Source organism: Schistocerca nitens, chromosome 11, assembly GCF_023898315.1.
Source record: "Schistocerca nitens isolate TAMUIC-IGC-003100 chromosome 11, iqSchNite1.1, whole genome shotgun sequence".
NCBI lineage: Eukaryota > Metazoa > Arthropoda > Insecta > Orthoptera > Acrididae > Schistocerca > Schistocerca nitens.
This window is the reverse complement of record NC_064624.1, coordinates 67,900,697-67,921,490: the sequence shown is the minus strand read 5'-3', so window position 1 is coordinate 67,921,490 and position 20,794 is coordinate 67,900,697. Positions and strand designations below refer to the sequence as shown.

At 44.9% G+C, this 20,794-nt stretch overlaps 1 protein-coding gene across 1 annotated transcript; it reads right to left on the bottom strand.

Annotated features, from left to right (window-relative positions):
• Positions 1–1,201: 1,201 nt before the first annotated feature.
• On the bottom strand, positions 1,202–20,442 carry LOC126212641 (uncharacterized). Its single transcript, XM_049940067.1, has 3 exons — positions 20,071–20,442; positions 12,622–12,853; positions 1,202–1,328 (listed from the first exon to the last, which is right to left on the bottom strand). Exons 1-3 carry the CDS (start codon positions 20,440–20,442, stop codon positions 1,210–1,212), a joined length of 723 nt encoding a protein of 240 aa, XP_049796024.1. The 3' UTR covers positions 1,202–1,209.
• Positions 20,443–20,794: the final 352 nt, after the last annotated feature.

Genomic DNA, 20,794 nt, shown 5'->3' with positions numbered 1-20,794 from the left:
GCGTGTTGGTCCATCTGTGGAACGCAATACAGCCGGCATTCAGGATGGCATGTCTTCGACAAACCCACGGTAGGTTTACAGAGGTGTACAGCAGCAGACGTATGCGCACAGGTCACGCAAAACACTTTCCCCACCGACTCACGTCTGGGGTCTGCTGCAGCTGCTCGCGTGGATGATGGCGTATCAGCAACCCGACCACCGATCTGGTGTATCAAACAAATCTGTTTATCTGGAGACGAGTTACCATTGATCTACTGTTCAAACTCGGTGTACTCTCTGCAGTCGCAGCTCACGATGTCGTCGTGCCACCACGGTAACAGGTAAGGGCCGTCAGCACCAGGGTTGTGCTCTGCCGTCCGGTTGGCCACAGATCACCGCCAAACCTGCACTACAGAGAGGGCAAGATTTTGACCTCCACAACCTGCGATAAGGCGTCCCCTACCGACACCTTGTCTCCTTCCTGTGGTTTCTCTGTCCTCCAACCCGTTTCATTCCCATGCATCGGCTAATAACACTCTGTGCTTTGTCAGAGTCGCATGTGTCAACTGTTTTCCCACTTTGCAGCCCTGGTCATTTCTAGAATTACTCCACATTCTTCTCTGCTGCGACTCTGCACACTCCTCAGCGCGTCACGTTCCCACAGCCCCTCCTCCTGGCGCCGGCCGCGGTGGTCTCGCGGTTCTAGGCGCGCAGTCCGGAACCGCGCGACTGCTACGGTCGCAGGTTCGAATCCTGTCTCGGGCATGGATGTGTGTGACGTCCTTAGGTTGGTTAGGTTTAAGTAGTTCTGAGTTCTAGGGGACTGATGACCACAGCTGTTAAGTCCCATGGTGCTCAGAGCCATTTGAACCCTCCTCCTGGCATTCTGTCTCGCGCTGGGCAGTGGTCCTAATCCTTCGGCTCATGCGAAGGAAGGGCTGGCCTCACGATTTTGGTATCGGAATAGTAAACCATAATTTCTGGACATGGTCCACAAAACTTTTAGTTGAAGTCGTTGTCGTTCTGAAAGCGTAGAGTATAAGTAAGTACACATAAAACTAAAGAATAATTTTCTGTTACGACTGTGTGTTGGCAGCAGGTCATTCTGAAAGGAAAAATGAATGAGGCTGAGATCCGGTGGTTTATTCATCCTGCGGAAAGACTTCCGCTTCGCTCGTCCCTGTACTGGGACTGTTCTCCGTGCGACGCGCACTGCGTGTGTTCGCCACCTCAGTCAGCTTCGACAGCCGACGACGCGTCCAGCGGGCGTAGCTGCGTCGCCGCTGGCTCTGCTTGCATCAAACGGGGCCTCCGTGCTGGATTGCGTCTGCAGGCACGTCGGCCGCAGCCTGAAAGAAAACAGCGATGGTGCTGGGGAAATATGGAGAACCTACTGTCGATATCTCCGTGGTGAAAGTATGGAAGTCACACTTCTTCTGAAAATGTGATGCATTATTTATAACAAATTCCATTAGCGAATATATGTGTCGTCATAGTGCAAATAAGATGCCTAACCCCTTGAAAACGACACACCTACATGACGATCATGGGTGACCACCACACATTATCCTTACTGCTCGCTTATGCTGTGTTGGTCTTTGTTTGTTTATTTCGAACACGCTCCATTAAATCAACTTGGTGTAATACTACATATACATCCTGTGTGTGTGTGTGTGTGTGTGTGTGTGTGTGTAGTGTAGTGTAGCGTAATGCTTGTATTGTGTGATGATCAATATGACTATGATGATTATGATGATGGTGAAATAAGGGAGCCATTCCCGGCACATAACCGACTACTTCCGAATAGCACCATGTGGGCCGCAGAGCTTAACGTCCCCATCCGACAGTCGGATCACCATCGACAGTGTCGCACGCCCTCACATCGTCAGGCACTGCAGAGAGACCTGGCAGTTAAACCAGGACGCTGGCGCCAAGTCTGGTGACCAGGAACATTACGTCACCACCTCTCCTCCCCTTGACGGCCAAATACTGGCAGTGGTAATTTTTTCCACCACTGGGGCTCTAACCACTTTAGCTCCGGGTATAGAGCCACTGCACAAGCGTGCAAACAGGTGGTTAGACTGTGGGTTCAAGAAGACTACACATTTACAGTCAACAATACGGAATTAGTGTACACCATCTGTCTATCTGTAGAGTAAATCCTATGTGGAACTGTGAAAACGTGTACTAAATGTCTATGTAGCATGTAACGTGGTATCCAGCCTGGAATTCACTTAGCCAGATGTCAGATGATCGAATAATTTACCTGACTTGTACAGTTCCTACGTATCGAACCTAGCGGGACGTGGGAAACCACCTAAAACCCATGCCCAGTCCGGTCAGCTCGCCAGCCTTCCAGCCTAAATCGTTAACGCGCGGGCGGATTCTCTCTGGTGTCAGGCTCAGCTCCCCAAATCCCAGAAACGGCGTGTTACCTTGCGTGACTATCTGCGCCGATCTTACTCCTCGCTTTTGTGTAATATTTTCTTTCTAAGTGATAAGCTACCCCAGACAATTATTCTGTAAGAATTTTTTTTAGTGAAAATGTGTAAAATTTTTCAAGAGTTTGATTCGTTTGTTTCCAAAACCATAATTATACGAAGAGTAAATGAAGCTCAACTCAGTTTCTTGAGCAGCAACTTCCTCCACTTCTAATTTTCGTCAGTATCTACACTCAAAGAACTGCAGCATTCTGCACTGTTTACTGACTCCTGTTCATGTGCTACATCAGCTGTTTGTGTGGCTCTGTTTGTTTTACAGAAATAAATGTAGCATGGATTCTCAAAATTTGTGGTGAGGTCATCTTCAGAGAATCACCAAACAATTCTCAGAAAACACCATTAAAAGCTCATCTATATTAGATTAGATTAGATTAGATTTGTACTTGTTCCATAGATCATGAATACAAAACTTGGTACTGATGTGGAACGTGCCAGGTTAATAACAGGTGTCTATACAAGATATTACATTACACTAAATATTACATGACACTTAATATTTTTAATGTTTTTGTGGGTGTTGGGGAAATTACTCACCTACTATATCCTAAAATTCATCTAATGAGTAGAAGAAGTTGCCATTAAGAAATTCTTCTAATTTCCTTTTAAATACTATATGTCAGACTTTTGATGCTATTAGGTAAATAGCCAAAGACTTTTGTGGCAGCATAATTACCCCTTTCTGAGCCAAAGTTAGATTTAACCTTGAGTAGTGAAGATCATCCTTTCTTCTAGTGTTGTAGCCATGTACACTGCTATTACTTTTGTATTCGTTTGGGCTGTTAATAACAAATTTCATAAGTGAATATATATATATATATATATATATATATATATATATATATATATATATATATATAGTGTTGGTACAGTGAAGATCTCTAGCTCTTTAAATAAGTGTTTGCAGGATGATCTTGGATGAGGTCCAGCAATTATTCTGATTACACGCTTTTGTGCAATGAACACTCTTTTACTCAATGATGAGTTACCCCAGAATATGATGCCATACGAAAGCAGAGAATGACAAAAGGTGTGGGTGTGGTAAGCTAATTTACTGAGATGTCTATCGCCAAAATTTGCAATGACCCTAATAGCATAAGTAGCTGAACTCAAATGTTTCAGCAGATCTTCAGTGTATTTTTTCCAATTCAACCCCTCATCAATGGATGCACCTAGAAATTTGGAATATTCTACCTTAGCTACCGATTTCTGATCAAAGTCTATATTTATTAATGGTGCCATTCCATTTACTATGTTGAACTGTATATGCTGTGTTTTGTCAAAGTTTAATGAGAGCCCATTTGCAGAGAACCACTTAATGATTTTCTGAAAAACATCATTTACAATTTCACCAATTAATTCTTGCCTGTTGGTTGTGATAGCTATACTTGTATCATCAGCAAAAAGTACCAGCTTTGCATCTTCATGAATATAGAATTGCACGTCATTAATATATATTAAGAACAGCTGAGGACCCAAGGCCGAACCTTGTGGCACCCCATTCTTGACTGTTCTCCAGTTTGAGAAATCACCAGTTTTTGCATATTATGTGAACTGCTTATTTCGACTTTCTGCACTCTTCCAGTTAGGTATAATTTAAACAATTTCAGTGCAATCCCATTTATACCACAGTACTTGAGCTTATCTAGAAGTGTTCCATGATTTACACAATCAAAAGCCTTTGAGAGATCACAAAAAGTCACATGGGGTCACTTCCGGTTACTAAGAGCATTTAATATTTCATTAGTTCTTAGGTGTGCATTTTGATGAATACTCGAACTGGGAAAACCTTATAGTACTCCTGCTAAAACTATTACAACTAGCTATTTTTGACATCAGAACAGCTTCCAACTTTTGTGATATAACAGTCAGTAAGTCAATTTAATTTGCATTTTTTTTCTTTCAATGATGCCTTATGGGATAATATTCTTGGGTAAATCGAAACTGAAGTTTCCCAAAAGAAAGTTATTAGAACGAGGTGTTGGGTTCACACCAATACATCTTGCAGGTATCTCTTTAATCCATCGCTAGCTCATTGTACAGGCATTCACTTATGAAATTTGTTATCAACAGTCCATCATGTTAACCACTAAAATAATGAAAACCAGAGAATAATGAAAAACACACGCATGAAACGAAAGAATATTAAGCTAAAAACAGACAATACAACTCAACAAAAGATGAGTGAACAACAACACGGAATAACACTTGTGAATAGCACACACAGTAATCAGGAAGTAAGGTGTTAAGTCTAAATGGGTTCTAAAAGCATTGACATCCTGGGTATGTAGACCACACAATTGTAGCTTCACAGTGGCACACAGGCAGTAATGAGACTTCAATTGATAAGTAGAAAGAAAACATAATTTAACTTCTCCAAACATGTGCTACAAAGAGTGGTTTCTCACCTAATATAAAGAGAAGAAGAAGAAAAACCTTAATTAGTGAAAAATTGGTAATTATTATGTAGCAAAATCATTGTAAGAAAAGCAAGCATGTATTACAGCCACTTAGAATGCTTCACAAAGAAAAAAGAGCGAAATACGTATTGTCCAGTACAAACAGCCATTAACTTAGCTGCATGCTCAACAATACAGAATCAATAAAGGAACGACTGAAAACCAAAAAATGACGATATAGCCACGTCTAATGTGTTCCATCTGGTTATACGATAATTGCAGGAATGTTCGTCTCAGACTATACAAGAGCATCCACGACTTCATATTCAACTTAAAAAAGCCAAAATAAATGCTCTAATTCCACCTTATGTAAATGTAAACGTCAGAAAAAACTTATTGGTGGCAGAAAGAACAAAATCTTTTACTTGACAAACTCGATTAAAATTAAAAATCAAATCGCTTTATAGCAAGATATTCATGCCTAATAGAATGTCACGTGATGTAGTTTGCCGCTTATTTGCATTTATTGACAGTCTTAAAGTGATGATTAGCATGCCACAGGAAATTAAACACTTGACAGCAAAAACACTGAAATACAAATGGAACAAAATCACATACAAAAGTAAAATAATCGCTAGTAAACACAAACTGTAAGATACATACACAAAGTGCGACAGATACATCTTCACACATTCCACCCTAAACTACTAAATGCCACAAATACGGAATTAAAAGAGGAAGAAGCACAGATACCAGGAAAAGTTCATGAGCACAACACTATTACCATGACAGACAAACACTACATAAAAATTGTGATTGTAGACACAGAAAGCAGTCAGACAGAGGAAGAGAAAGGACAAAGTAGCACTAAATGTAGCACTAACACGTGAACTGGTAAAGATGAAAGAAACAACATGATCACCATGTCAGATAAAAATCATAACAGGAAACCTGAACTAGAAAACGATACTACCAAAAAAAATACCTACACTCCAGCAACATCATAATCAATAGAGCTGATAAAGGAAACACCACAGTACTTATTAGTATGGAACAATACATAGAAAAACAGAAGAAATCATTTACTCAATCATCACAAAACAGAAATCTGGTCCAGAGGCACATTTTCACACACACAAAACCAACCTCAAGGGCATCAGACATATACTCACTGTTAGACAGAAACAACACCTCACATAAAAGAACCCAAAAACATCTGCACCCAAAAATCAACCCGAGCTTCAGAAACCAAATATTCCTGTGAGGCTAGTCATAAATTTCATAAATGCACCATCATACCATGTGGAAAAACACGTAACACAGTCTAGATACAACATTATGAAATGATCAACAACAAAAATTAATTTCAAACACAACTGAAAAACTTGCACATTCAACACACAGCTTCACTCATTTCTTTTGATATGGAGAACTTTTACACCTCAGCACCACTTGCAGAAACAACAAAACTAGTTGAATAAAAGCTACTGACGTGCAATGAAATACTCACAGGTAATATTAGAGAATTAAACAAAACAAGATTACCATTATTGTCTTCATGAGGACTATTACTGAAGAGCTTGCATCACAAGACATGGACTCTATTAAAGTTAAGTATTCAGTTTATGTAAATAAAGAATGATATTACTTCACGTGCGCATTTGTGTTGTAGAAAGAGGATACTGGCCACTCATAACAACGTCCGCTCCCTTGCTTCCTTGAGGTACAAGACTCTACACATTTCATAATTCAGCACGTAGTGTAAGTCAGCGAATGCATGCAAAGGCTCGAAAACTGTTTATGGAAAGCAGATAACCGATCCCTCTGCTGGACGTGGATGTTTCCCTGTTTTGCCAACAGTTCCAGTGCTATGCTGGGAACGTGACTACCATTTCCAGTGTGAGTTCCGGAAGGGAGGCGGTGTCAGGACTGAAGCTGTGAGTGCGAGGCGACGCTCCTGCCTCGGTATTCCAGTCGGTAAACGTAGTGGAAGAACGGGGGCTGCATCTGAGCCGCAGTCTGACACACAGTTCTGGTGTGTCAGCAAGTTTCAGATTTTCGTTTGTCCCGTTACTGGCACAGTTAATGTGAAACAATTTTATTGCTGTCATTATTGCAGTTTCCATTGCTATTTGTTTTTGTGATGATGATGAAGATTCCGGTTTGCGGGGCCCTCAATGACGTGGTTATCAGAGCCCTCGCGAATTTCCAATTTTTGCGCTGTCCAGTCTCGCCATTTTCCTGAATGATGATGAAATGATGAGGACAACACAAACACCCAGACCCCAGTCAGAGAAAATCACCGACCCGGTCGGGAATCAAACCTGGAACGCCGTGACCAGGAGGCAGCAACGCAAACCACAGGACCACGAGCTGCAGAGTTGTTTTAGTGGTCTTCGGTCCGAAGACTGGTTTGATGCAGCTCTTCAAGCGACTCTGTCCTGTGCAAATCTCTTCATCCAGAAAAATTATTGCAGCATACATCTGTCTGAACCTGCCGACTGTATTCAAGCATTTGTATCCGTCTACATTTTTTTTACCCCACACACTTGCCCCCCTACCAAAAAGACGATGGCTTGATTCCTCAGAATGCGTACTATCAGCCATACCCTTCTTTTAGTAAAACTGTACTATAAATTCTTCGCAGTTTTTTTCGCCTGCAGCTCGCGGTCTAGTGGCTAGCGTTGCTGCCTCTGCATTATGGGGTCCTGGGTACGATTCGCAGGTGGGATGGGGATTTTATTTACCTGGAGGACTGGGTGTTTGTGTTTTCCTCATCATTTCATCATCATCATCAATCATGACAGTGGCTAGATTGGAGTGTGTAAAAAATTGGGACTTTGCATCGGGGCTCATGACCATGCAGTTGAGTGCCCCACAAAGCTGAGATCATCGTCACCCTGTTTGATTCAGTACCTCTTCATCAGTTAATCGATCTACCCATGTAACCTTCAACATTCTTTTGTAACCCACATTTCATACACTTCTATTATCTTCTTGTCGAAAGTGCTTACCGCCCACATTTCACTTCTGTACGAGTCTACACTCGGGAAATTAGATTTGTATTAGATGTCAGTAAATTGCTCTTTTTCAGAAATGCTTTTGAAGCTACATGCAGTCCGCATTTTATATCCTTTCTGCTTCGGCCATAATCAGTTAGTTTGCTGTCCAACCAGGAAAGCTCATCTACTTCTTTCTTTATCTCAATTCTGAATTGTACTTACACTTCAGAGGCTCACAGTTCCAGATTTCAGTATTCTATATCTTCCCTTAGCACGTTATGGACATATTGTGATGTATAATACAACTGATTGTTATTAAGACTTAAGTCCGACTGGAAGAAAATAAAGTATCTGAACTCGTCCTCAGTGACTGACAGAACGTGACAGTAATATCGTAAGGGAAGCACCTGATGTTCTTCAGCTTATACACTCCTGGAAATTGAAATAAGAACACCGTGAATTCATTGTCCCAGGAAGGGGAAACTTTATTGACACATTTCTGGGGTCAGATACATCACATGATCACACTGACAGAACCACAGGCACATAGACACAGGCAACAGAGCATGCACAATGTCGGCACTAGTACAGTGTATATCCACCTTTCGCAGCAATGCAGGCTGCTATTCTCCCATGGAGACGATCGTAGAGATGCTGGATGTAGTCCTGTGGAACGGCTTGCCATGCCATTTCCACCTGGCGCCTCAGTTGGACCAGCGTTCGTGCTGGACGTGCAGACCGCGTGAGACGACGCTTCATCCAGTCCCAAACATGCTCAATGGGGGATAGATCCAGAGATCTTGCTGGCCAGGGTAGTTGACTTACACCTTCTAGAGCACGTTGGGTGGCACGGGATACATGCGGACGTGCATTGTCCTGTTGGAACAGCAAGTTCCCTTGCCGGTCTAGGAACGGTAGAACGATGGGTTCGATGACGTTTTGGATGTACCGTGCACTATTCAGTGTCCCCTCGACGATCACCAGTGGTGTACGGCCAGTGTAGGAGATCGCTCCCCACACCATGATGCCGGGTGTTGGCCCTGTGTGCCTCGGTCGTATGCAGCCCTGATTGTGGCGCTCACCTGCACGGCGCCAAACACGCATACGACCATCATTGGCACCAAGGCAGAAGCGACTCTCATCGCTGAAGACGACACGTCTCCATTCGTCCCTCCATTCACGCCTGTCGCGACACCACTGGAGGCGGGCTGCACGATGTTGGGGCGTGAGCGTAAGACGGCCTAACGGTGTGCGGGACCGTAGCCCAGCTTCATGGAGACGGTTGCGAATGGTCCTCGCCGATACCCCAGGAGCAACAGTGTCCCTAATTTGCTGGCGTGCATCCGTGCGTCGCTGCGGTCCGGTCCCAGGTCGACGGGCACGTGCACCTTCCGCCGACCACTGGCGACAATCGATGTACTGTGGAGACCTCACGCCCCACGTGTTGAGCAATTCGGCGGTACGTCCACCCGGCCTCCCGCATGCCCACTATACGCCCTCGCTCAAAGTCCGTCAACTGCACATACGGTTCACGTCCACGCTGTCGCGGCATGCTACCAGTGTTAAAGACTGCGATGGAGCTCCGTATGCCACGGCAAACTGGCTGACACTGACGGCGGCGGTGCACAAATGCTGCGCAGCTAGCGCCATTCGACGGCCAACACCGCGGTTCCTGGTGTGTCCGCTGTGCCGTGCGTGTGATCATTGCTTGTACAGCCCTCTCGCAGTGTCCGGAGCAAGTATGGTGGGTCTGACACACCGGTGTCAATGTGTTCTTTTTTCCATTTCCAGGAGTGTATTTATTTAACTGAAAACAGGTTTGTTATCTTAGACTACCATAACACTATCACTTGACTATGGGATAAGAAGCGAAACACATTTGCCAGAATCACAGTCACAATCACATGAATAGACAGTGTCGTCGTCCCTTCTCTCCCCCCCCCCCCCCTCTGGCAACAACGCAGGCGCGAAATCTTGAACGCAGACTATCATAAATGTGCCTAATAGCATCCAATGACAGAGTTTCCCAGACATACATCAAGCTTATTCTTCGCAGTTGCGAATACGAAAAAGCGTCAAATGTATACGGGAATGACAACAGTGAAAATTTGAGCCACACTGGAACTCGAACCAGGATTTCCTGATGTACGCGAGTGGTCGCCTCAACCCCTTTGGCTATCCGTGCACGCCTCAAGGCCAGAGCCAAACTTCCACACATAGTTGTCCCTGCATCATAACCTGTTGCTGTACAATCATTTTGTAATTCTTTTACGGAGGGAAAATTTTAATTGAAAGACGCTGGTTAATATCGGAGGATAATTACTACATTCCAGTGCCTGTGTTCCATCTGGTATGCATACATGTCCAAAGGAACACCGCTCTATTCTTCGTTCTCCAGTATCGTGTTCCAAACATCTTTCACATGTTGCAATTCGGCAACAGTTCATGCAGGCCCTGCAAAACGAGTAAGTTTTCACTTACGTCCGGTGCATATTCTGTTGACAAGACATCTGGTGATCTTGCTGGCCAGGGCAGTTGTTGAACATCATGAAGAGAACGTTGGGCCACAGCAGCCATATGTGGATGTGCATCATCCTGCTGAAGAGGCACATCAACTTCCCGTCGAAAAGCTGGGAGCCTCACCTGAATAATAACCTGTGGAATGTTGTGGGCCCTGGTTAATTTACTCTGCAGAAACACCAAATGTGACTGGGGACTGTAATTGATGCCTCCCACCACACACCATGAACCCTGAAGAATGGCACAAGTGTGTTATGGGGGAATGCAGTCTGGAATAGCCAGCTTATCAGGTCTTTTCCATAGACGTATATGTACGTCACTCACGTATAGACAGAACCTACTCTCATCACTGAAGACAGGAGCGCCATTCCACTCTTTGTTCAATTTCACAGCACCAGAGTAGCCACCTCTAGTAGTGTCATGGTGTCTCCAGTAGCCTGGCTAGAGGCACATGTGACATTAATGCTGATGCAAGCTGGCAGGTCTCTGTGGTCCCTGATGACACCAGGTACATCGCGTCCCCTATTTATTCCCTAGATGATGTTCGGTCGGCCACCGCCGCTCACACAACGCGTCACACTTGACGTGCGTCTGTACTGTACAGAAGCTCGGAGACCTAAACTAAGGGTGATGTTCCGCAGACGAGTGTTGAAACTTGCGACTCTGCGCCGGTGCTTTGAGGTCTACATGTGTGGCAGTCTGTCTATAAATGTATGTTCTTTCTTGCAGGCATACAACGCTACCCTGTACATATGGCTGAAGCTATTAACCAGGAGTACTTATTCGTCGTCGGGGCGTGGTTGTACCACAGAACGAAACTTTCAGAAACTGTTTACCTAGACACTCAGCACCGTTATGCCTATAGAGTGAAAACAGAAGCTGCACAGACATTATCAGCGCCACTTTTTCGCCAATCTCTGAGAGAAATGAATGACTAAAACTCTTCAGTATTCAAGTTACAGAAGCACCAAAGAAGCTGGTATGGGCATGCGCATTCAAATACTGTGGTATGTAAACAGGCAGAATACGGCGCTGCGGTCGCAACGCTTGTATAACGCAACAAGTATCTGACGCAGTTGTTAGACCGGTTACTACTGCTACAATGGCAGGTTATCAACATTTAAGTGAGTTTGAACGTCGTTTTACAGGCGCACGAGCGATGGGACACAGCATCTCTGTGGTAGTCATCTAGTGCGGATTTTGTCGTACGACCATTTCACGAGTGTACCGTGAATATCGGGAATCTGTTAAAACATCAGCTCTCCGAGATCGCTGCAGCCGGAAAAACATCCTGGAAGAACGGGACCAACGATGACTGAAGAGACTCATTCAATGTGCGGGAAATGCAACGTTTCTGCAAATTGCTGCAGATTTCATCGCTAGGCCATCAACAAGTACCAGCGTGCGAACCAGTCAGCAAAACATCATAGTTATGGGCTTCCAGAACGGAAGGTCCACTCGTGTACCCACGACACAAAGCTTTATGCCTCGATTGGGCCGTCAACACGGACATTGGATTGTTGATGACTGAAAACATGTTACCTGGTCGACGAGTCTCGTTCAAAATTGTATCGAGTGGATGGACGTGTACGGGCATGGAGACAACCTCATGAATCCATGGACCCTGCATGTCGACAGGGGACGGTTCTAGCTGCTGGCGGCTCTGTAACGGTGTGGGGCATGTGCAGTTATATGGGACCACTGATACGTCTATATAAGGCCCTCACTGGTGATCCTGTCTGATCACCTGCATCCATTCATGTCCATTGTGCATTCAGACGGATTTCGGCAATTCCAGCAGGACAATGCGACACCCCACACTTCTGGAATTGCCGCAGAGTGGCTCCAGGAACACTCTTACACAGCCCTTCACGATAGTGTACAGTTTTCCTCCGGCAGTGTATTTGGAACAGCGGCTGAAACATAGCAATCAACATCTCCGAAGACTGCTGGCCCTGCAGGATCTGATCATTAGTGTGTGGCTTCAGCTGGGTTATACCTGAACAATCTTACTCTGCTCCTGGTTAATGGAGGACATTTACGAAGCTAGATACGGTGTTTACGCCGTCATAGCCTGCTGTCTCCTAGTGGCTGGCCGATGTGTTGTCACTTATGCTTAGTCTAAGCAAACATGTCAAGTGGCAGCAGACAGAACGAATGTAACAAGTGGAGAGGAGAATCAGATGCATAATCAGTGGTTGCAGCCTTCAGTGGTGTACGTACCGCGCACGGAGCAGGGGTTGGTGCAGTCGGCAGCGACAAGGCACGCGAGGCCACCGCTGAGTCCACTGCCAGAGGTCCAGATGATGCCGCGAACAGCCACCAGGGCGCCGCCGCGCCCCTCCTCGTCTCTGGGCTGCTGGTCTCCCTCTGCAGGCGACGGTGGTCCGTGACACCAGCTACTCTGTGCCAGGCGCGCCACAACCGGCACCGCGATGCTAGGCGTGTCGAGGTCCTGCACAGTTGCAACATCCAGTGACTTCCTGTAAAACGTTTTCCGGTCATCTTGAGGGCTGCACCCTGCTCAGACAGGGCTTTAATTACCTGCCTCCACATCAACAACACCATCCATTGAAACTGCAACAACACGAGAGGGGCAATGGACAAACATCAACAAGGCATGAAGTGCACTACATGCTTCCACGAGCAGTACATCAGCGCTTCAGCTGGCTATCACCACTGTGACCATGGTGGCGACTCACCTGGACGTGGACGCAATGAGAGGTGCGATGACGCTGGTGAGTTCAATGACGAAGCTGTACACTGGGGTAACACCATAGGGTAGGGTGCCCTGTTTTCTGATGGTGGCCCAATACCAGGTGATTGGCTATTTTCTCTTTGGACAGTGCTCTCAAAGCGGAAACCAGATGAAATCCATACACTGCCACCATTTTACTACCCTGCTAACTGCCAAGCATATCAGCCACGTTCTGTGCTTATAGCTGATTTTTTTTCTTAATATCTTACATTTGAATGTAATATTTTGTAGACACAGTGTAAGAAACAGCCAACAGCATTGCCGTGGTGGTAACACCGGTTCCCATCAGATCATCGAAGTTAAGTGCCGTCTGGCTGGGCTAGCATTTGGATGGGTGACCATCTGATCTGCCAAGTGCTGTTGACAAGCCAGGCAGACTAAGCCCTGGTGAGGCAAACTAAAGGAGCTACTTGATCGAGAAGTAGCGGCTACAGTCTTGTAAACTGATATACGGCTGGGAGAGCGGTGTGCTGACCACATGCCCCTCCATATCCACATCCAGTGATGCCTGTGGGCTCAGGATGACACGGCGGCCGGTCGGTACCGTTGGGTCTTCATGGTCTATTCGGGCAGAGTTTAGTTTAGTTTTTTAATGTAAGCAACGCAATCGGATGGTAAGTTGATTTTTTAGTCTTATTTATTGGTGATATATTATCGAAACCTGTGAGTAGCTTTTGAATGCAGTAATTCATTACATTTTTCGATAGGTCAACCATGTTTGTCTAGAGGTAAAGGTGCCTAATTTCGGATACTGTTAGGGTGACAATTTCGACCATCTGACAAATGTGCCTCTTTCTAGATTTCGCTTTTTATTTCTTTTCAGGAGGAAGGCAATGAATTGGGTTTCTTAAAAGCGTCGAAAGTGTTTCAGGTGGCAAAATTTACGCTTTTAGATTACGTAAAGTCAGGAAACTCGGAAGAGAAACTGGGCTCTAGGGTAGACGGAAAATGTGTAAGTAGGCTGTTTATGTTTTCTTATTGGCAACGTTACATAGCGCTCTGTGTGAGAATCACTGGCTGTGCTGTGTGCAGTCTGTGGCTGGTTTGCATTGTTGTCTGCCATTGTAGTGTTGAGCAGCGGCAGCTGGATGTGAACAGCGCGTAGCGTTGGGCAGTTGGAGGTGAGCCGCCAGCAGTGGTGGATGTGGGGAGAGAGATGGCGGAGTTTTGTAATTTGTCATGAACTGCTACATATATTATGACTGTTAAGGTAAATACATTGTTTGTTCTCTATTAATATCTTTCATTTTCTAACTATCCCTATCAGTAGTTAGTGCCTTCCGTAGTTTGAATCTTTTATTTAGCTGGCAGTAGTGGCGCTCGCTGTATTGCAGTAGTTCGAGTAATGAAGATTTTTGTGAGGTAAGTGATTTCTGAAAGGTATAGTTTAATGTTAGTCAGGGCCATTCTTTTGTAGGGATTATTGAAAGTCAGATTGCGTTGCGCTAAAAAATATTTGTCACTTTAAGCACAGTCTTGTACAATTGTTCAAAGGGGACGTTTCAAATGTGCTTTAGGAAGAGTCGTCAACTCAAGACAAGCTAAAATGCAACACAGCAATTTTAGAAGAAGTAGGACAATATTCTAAAAGGTAAAAACACTAAAGCACCCAAAAGGTCAGCCAGAACAATACAATGGTGCCTATAATGAGTTGGGGGGGGGGGGGGGGAGGAAATAAAATGGACATATGAGTTATCATTTGCTAAGGATTCTGTTTCCCTCCTCTTGACAGACGACAAAGACAGCGCACATGAGGACTGCCTCTATTATTCTGTCTCATACCATAAAGATAAATCAGGGGAAGATTGGGTAAGATGTTTAGAATGTTTCCGTTGGGTACATGAGCTGTGTACTGGGACTCAGAAACCTGGATGGAAGATGTACAAATGTGGAAACTATAAATGTAGTTATAAGAGTATCATTATTGTAATCGGACTGGAATATCTCAATATTACTTTTTGTACTTTTTGTAATAAAACGACATTTCTATAGGTTTGGAATTTAGAATTTTCCTTATGAAATTAAGAGACAGAGAATTTGAAATTGCTCATCCTTTTAGTACACACTCCCAAATGAAAAACTTCTTTGATATAAATTATTAAATCTAATCTGCTGAGTTTTGTTATAAACGGATGTATATAACCAAAATATGTTATGTCGGACATAAATCCGTATTTTTTGGAAAATTTCAGCTGATTTTTAACCAACCATATCCTTAGATTTTCTTAGATACCCGAAAACAGGGCATCTCACACTATCGTCTATTCAGGATAGTCGCCATTCTCATTGCAGCATCGCGATGGATGTGTCCATGTGTTGAGGCTCCAAGGAAAGCATAGGTGGCCACGCAACATTTGTCGTTCCCATACATAGGCAGCAGCTGGCAGCATTGTATGGGGTGCTATTTTGTACGTAGCCCATAGTCGGTAAGGTGGACAGCAGCCGCCCATATTTCCGATTTGTCTAGTTCGGTGGCTGCCCACTGTTTTTAAGAGCTTGTTAACATTATCTTTCAAGCAAATAATTCAAGGCCTCATGTTGTCCATCGTGTCTGGGCTTGTGTTACAGTGGTAATGTTACGTAAATTGAAGGTGCAGGTGGGAGAAAGGAAAGGAAGGGAAAGAAACTAATAACATCAGCTGCATCTGGACTTTATACGGAATGAGCGGCGAAGAGTCAAATCGTGTGTCGGACCAGGCGAACAAGGACTCGAACCAGGGATCTTCTGCTTACTAGACGGTTGCATTAACCACTGCGCCACCCAGGCAGATCGTTTGTCGCAAACGCGCGGACTATCCCTGGCGTGCTTCCCGGGCGACCCAGGCGCAACCTACTTGCAGTCTCACACATGTCCTCCACACTCACTGATTTTAGATTCTCTCTAGAGATCTAACGCAGATGTGCGTCTGCACCCAAGGTCGTGGATTCATAGCCCGTCGCGACAAATCAGTTATCTGGATCCCTGTTGTCTGTTCTTGCATTCCCTTTCACCCGACTCCACCTTCATTTTACATAATATTCATCACAACTGCGGATTTTGCATGATGTCTGTTGCTTCAGACATCACACATTCATAAAACAGTTGTAATGGCCAGAAGTGTGTCTCTGCATTCATAATTTAGCAACCACTGTGACGTTCTTGGTACTAGGTACTTTATATTGTAGAATCATTTGCATCAGGTTCTCGGAAAGAGTGTCACCTCAAATTACTCTGTGTGCATAGTAATTTATCTAATCCTGTCTTCATGGTCCCAAGCACAGCAATGCGTGGGTGGCTGTAGTATAGTCCCAGATTCCATACTTAATATTCGTTGTTGAAAAAGCTGACACCTATCTCCAAGCCCCAACCACTTTAGGCTTTACAGCACTCCTGTGACACTTTCGCAAAACACAGACAAGCCTGACACCCTTCGTATCTCTCTGTACACTCCCAAAATCCTCTCGTCGTGCTGTCTGCTGTGGTGCCCACAGTAATATTCTAGAATGGGCCCCACGAGCATTTTGGAAGCCAGAATGACTGAATTTCGCTAGTGTCCTACTGATAACCTGTCGTCTACCACCTGCTTTAACTACGATTGACCGTATCTGATTCTTCCATTTCCTGTCTCCACAAACTGTTTGTACAATTTCACTGATTCCAATAGGTGGGGTGCAAAGTTTCGTATTTATGAACCTTTAAAGAAAGCTGCCAATGTCTGTATGAGTTCGAAATCATGTAAATTTGTGAGTGGGTATATGTGGAGCTTTTCAAGGTACAATTTCGCCACCTGAGAAATTTCTGCGATTATTATTAGCATTGTATAGTAGGCAATTAACATACAATATGGTCTGTAATGGTTACAGCGCACTTCCCTTCGGTTACTTCTGCACATGTTGTATGATTCTTTATCCGTCTTGAGTCGTGGTACCACATGTATTAGTACACCTCTTAATAATATTTTGTATGATATATGTTCTTCACGAGTTAATAAATCCTCCACTTGATTGCCTTGAACGTTAGCTCTCAGAACACATTGTGTAAAAAGTGCTACTCGAATTCCTCATGACCAATATTTTTCAGAATCTCGCTGGTATTAAGGCGATCATTGTATTCAAAGTACCTCGACTTTCCAACATGGTACGCAACAAATACGAGACAGTAATTTGAAATTTGTGGTAAGTTCCTGCGGGACCAAACTGCTAAGGTCATCGGTCCCTAGGCTTACACATTGCTTAATATAACTTAAACTAACTTAGGGTAAGGACAACACACACACTCAGGCCCGAGAGGGGACTCGAACCTCCGACGCGAGTAGCCGCGCAAACCGTGGCAAGGCGCCCGAGACAGCACGGCTACCCCGCGCGGCTGTGAGACAGTCGTAGATGTTAGACGGTTCGAGTACTCACTACTGTCACTGAATAGGTTCGCACAGAGCACGACCACTTGGACGAGCTATCCATATACAGAAACAGGCATAGGTCGTAAGCTATTAGCCAGATGGGACGTCGAGCTGTGCTGAGGCGGAGAGGTGGTGAAACTCGTCCGCAACCTCCGGCAGTGGACTCGAATTGCTGCTGCAGGAGGGCAGTTGGGCGCCACTGTTCTGACTAGGTGAGGTTAAAATGGCTCTGAGCACTGTTGGACTTAACATCTGAGGTCATCAGTGCCCTAGAACTTAGAACTACTTAAACCTGACTAACCTAAGGACATAACAGTCATCCATGCCCGAGGCAGGATTCGAACCTGCGCCGTAGCGGTCGCGCGGTTCCAGACTGTAGCGCCTAGAACCGCTCGGCCACCCCGGCAGGTTAGGTGAGGCGGATGCTTTCCGAGCCCAGGTTTTGCCCAGCTACGGACACACAGATATTTGCACAGTAGGAAAAGGCGCTTGACGAAGACAAGGGGCGAACGGACGACATAGGTGAACATGGCAGTCGCAGATGCCAGAGAACCTCATTGCAGATAGTGATGAAGGGTGCATTCAGAATGGAAATTTGTTGGCGGGTTTGGGTACCCTCTGGAATGAGAACAGAGAGCGTTGTGGAACGGCTCTGAAAGTTGTAGTCTAGTGATTTGACTGGCGAAATGAAGATGGTGAGCTGGTCATTCTCATGTGTGGACATCCCGTTAGAAAAAACTTCGCAGAGGGCCAGGAGAAAGGTCCTCTTACGTGAGTGTGGGTCTCCCTGTCTGCCAAAACAGCTCACTGGGCTCTCACTTCCTGCAACGACAAGTCTCTCATCATAGTATGCTGCCGAAGGTTGTTTCTGTGTTACAGTAACCAGACGCTGGGAAGCAACACTGAGGATCCTCATTAACTTCTTATGTGCACACAGTTGTGTACTTGTCTTGGTCATTGTGATACGAACATATTAATTGTGTTGTAAATCGAATAACCAATGACGGATGGAGCAACGGGAACATCAAAAGCTGAGTAGCAGCGGCATCAAGAGCATTCCTGGCCAAGAGAAAGCTACTGCTATCAAATATAGATCTTGATTTGAGGAAGAAATATCTGAGAATACGTTTGGAGCACAGTATTGTGTGGATGTGAAGCAAGGTGTTTTGGAAAACCAGGACAGAAGAGAATCGAAGCGTTTGAGATGTGGTGCTACAGATGAATGTTGAAAATTAGGTGGAGTGATAACGTAAGGAATGGGAAGTTGTGTGCAGAATCGGAGAAGAAAGGAATATGTGGGACTTTTTTTTGGGAATTTTGTGGTAAGTTCCTGTGGAACCAAACCACTGAGGTCATCGGTCCCTAGGCTTACATACTGCTTAATCTAACTTAAACTAACTTACGCTAAGGACAACACACACGGCCATGCCCGAGGGAGCACTCGAACCTCCGATAAGGGAAGACGCGCGAAACGTGGCTACCCCGCGCGGCGAATATGTGGAAAACAACTGACAGGGAGAAGGGACAGGATCATAGGACATCTATTAAGACATCAGAAAACAACGTCCGTGGTGCTACAGGGAACTGCAGAAGGCAAAAATTGGAGATGAAGACAGAGATTGGAATACATCCAGCAAATAATTGGGGATGTAGATTGTAAATGCTACTGTGAGATGAAGTGGTTGGCAAGGAAAGAAATTGGTGGCGGCTACATCAAATCAATCAGAAGACTGGTAACCCAAAAAAAAAAAAAAAAAAAAAAACACGAAAATGGTTTGAACTAGTAATGTTCCAAAACAGCTCATTTGATGCAAATAATCGGCGTAATCTACTTTCAGTTTTTCAGCTGGTGCTCAGATGCCTTTAGTTTCTGTGTAGCGTGCGTCATTTTCACTCATGATAAGTAACTTTTCGGCAACAGATCACTGCGTATGCTCAGGCTTCCAATTCAGTGCACTTGCTCAAAGACAAAAATAATTTGAAGTTTATTATAGATTCTCTAGAAGTATTGTTATGCTTTAAGCAGTTATAGCCGTTTTCCGTGGCCGTATTGTTAGGCTATTGATCGCTTCTGTAATGTCTACAACGTTCATAATTATGTAAAAATTACAGAAATACATAAAGGGCACTTACATCACAACCTTTTCACGAACTTGCATCGGTAATGTAGGATCTGGCGAGTAGTTGGATCCTGCATCCTGTCTATCACATTTCGCAGCGACTGACTTCGTGTTATTCGCAAACACCTGGAAAACTTTTTAAATCCAATAAACAACTGAAGATCATTAATTTAAAGCCTTGCCAAATCGAACTTTGTGTTATCTTCTGATACGCAAAATGGAGAACAAATTCCATTCACCTAAATGTTGACATTAAGTGTAGTTTCCCCCTAATGAACATGGTCCTTCACTGTGAGGCTGGCGACGTTTAGTCTTGCCTCGTAGCAGTATGCAAAAGCCCAGCTGCCTCTCACACGTTCGAAACGACGCGGTGTATAGCGCCGTTTGACTCTATGATGTACGAGGAAGTACTTACCCTGCGCTGACAGCTGCAGGAAAACACCTCTCCCTCACCGCGGCCGACGTGGCTGCAGACGCAGTCGAGCACGGACGCCCCGTTTGATGCCAGCAGAGCCAGCGGCGACGCAGCTACGCCCGCTGGACGCGTCGTCGGCTGTCGAGGCTGACTGAGGTGGCGACACACGCAGCGCGCGTCGCACGCAGAACAGTCCCAGTACAGCGACGAGCGCACACGAAGTCTCTCCGCCGGTTGAGCGAAACCACAGGAAGCGCGGCGTCTCTCGCCTTGACCGCAGCCGTTTTCCTTCTTGTTTTCAGAGCGGCCAGCTGCCAACACACAGACGTGACAAAAAATTATTCTTTCGTTTTCTGCGCACGTCTGCCACATGCTTTTTATGACAAGTTAGTTCAAGTAAAATACTTGTGGGTGATGTCCAGAAACTCACGTTTACTGTTCCCACACACACACAAAAAAAGAAAAAGGTTCGCCGTACCTGGTTTTTAGTGTTGATTTGGGAGCTGAGAGAGTTTGTACGTAACTACACTTATCGTAAAAATATATTTGTGGATTGAAATGATTTATGCTGAACATACCATGTGGATAACACACCGCTGAGCCGAAACATCACGACAACGGCCAGCGCGGGATTCAATGCTACCAGAAGACGCTGTGAGAACGTGACTCGCTGAGGAGCGCGTACAAACGGAGTAGAGGAGAATGGGCAATCTTTCTACACTGA

What these genes read in the sequence shown, in the direction of transcription:
- LOC126212641 (XM_049940067.1), bottom strand. Translation starts at nt 20,442, where the DNA reads ATGTGGCAGACGTGCGCAGAAAACGAAAGAATAATTTTTTGTCACGTC. An exon ending in CCTGCAGCTGTCAGCGCAGG is followed by an intron (nt 12,854 to 20,070) that starts GTAAGTACTTCC and finishes GCAACTGTGCAG; the next exon opens with GACCTCGACACGCCTAGCAT. An exon ending in CAACCCCTGCTCCGTGCGCG is followed by an intron (nt 1,329 to 12,621) that starts GTACGTACACCA and finishes GTTTTCTTTCAG; the next exon opens with GCTGCGGCCGACGTGCCTGC.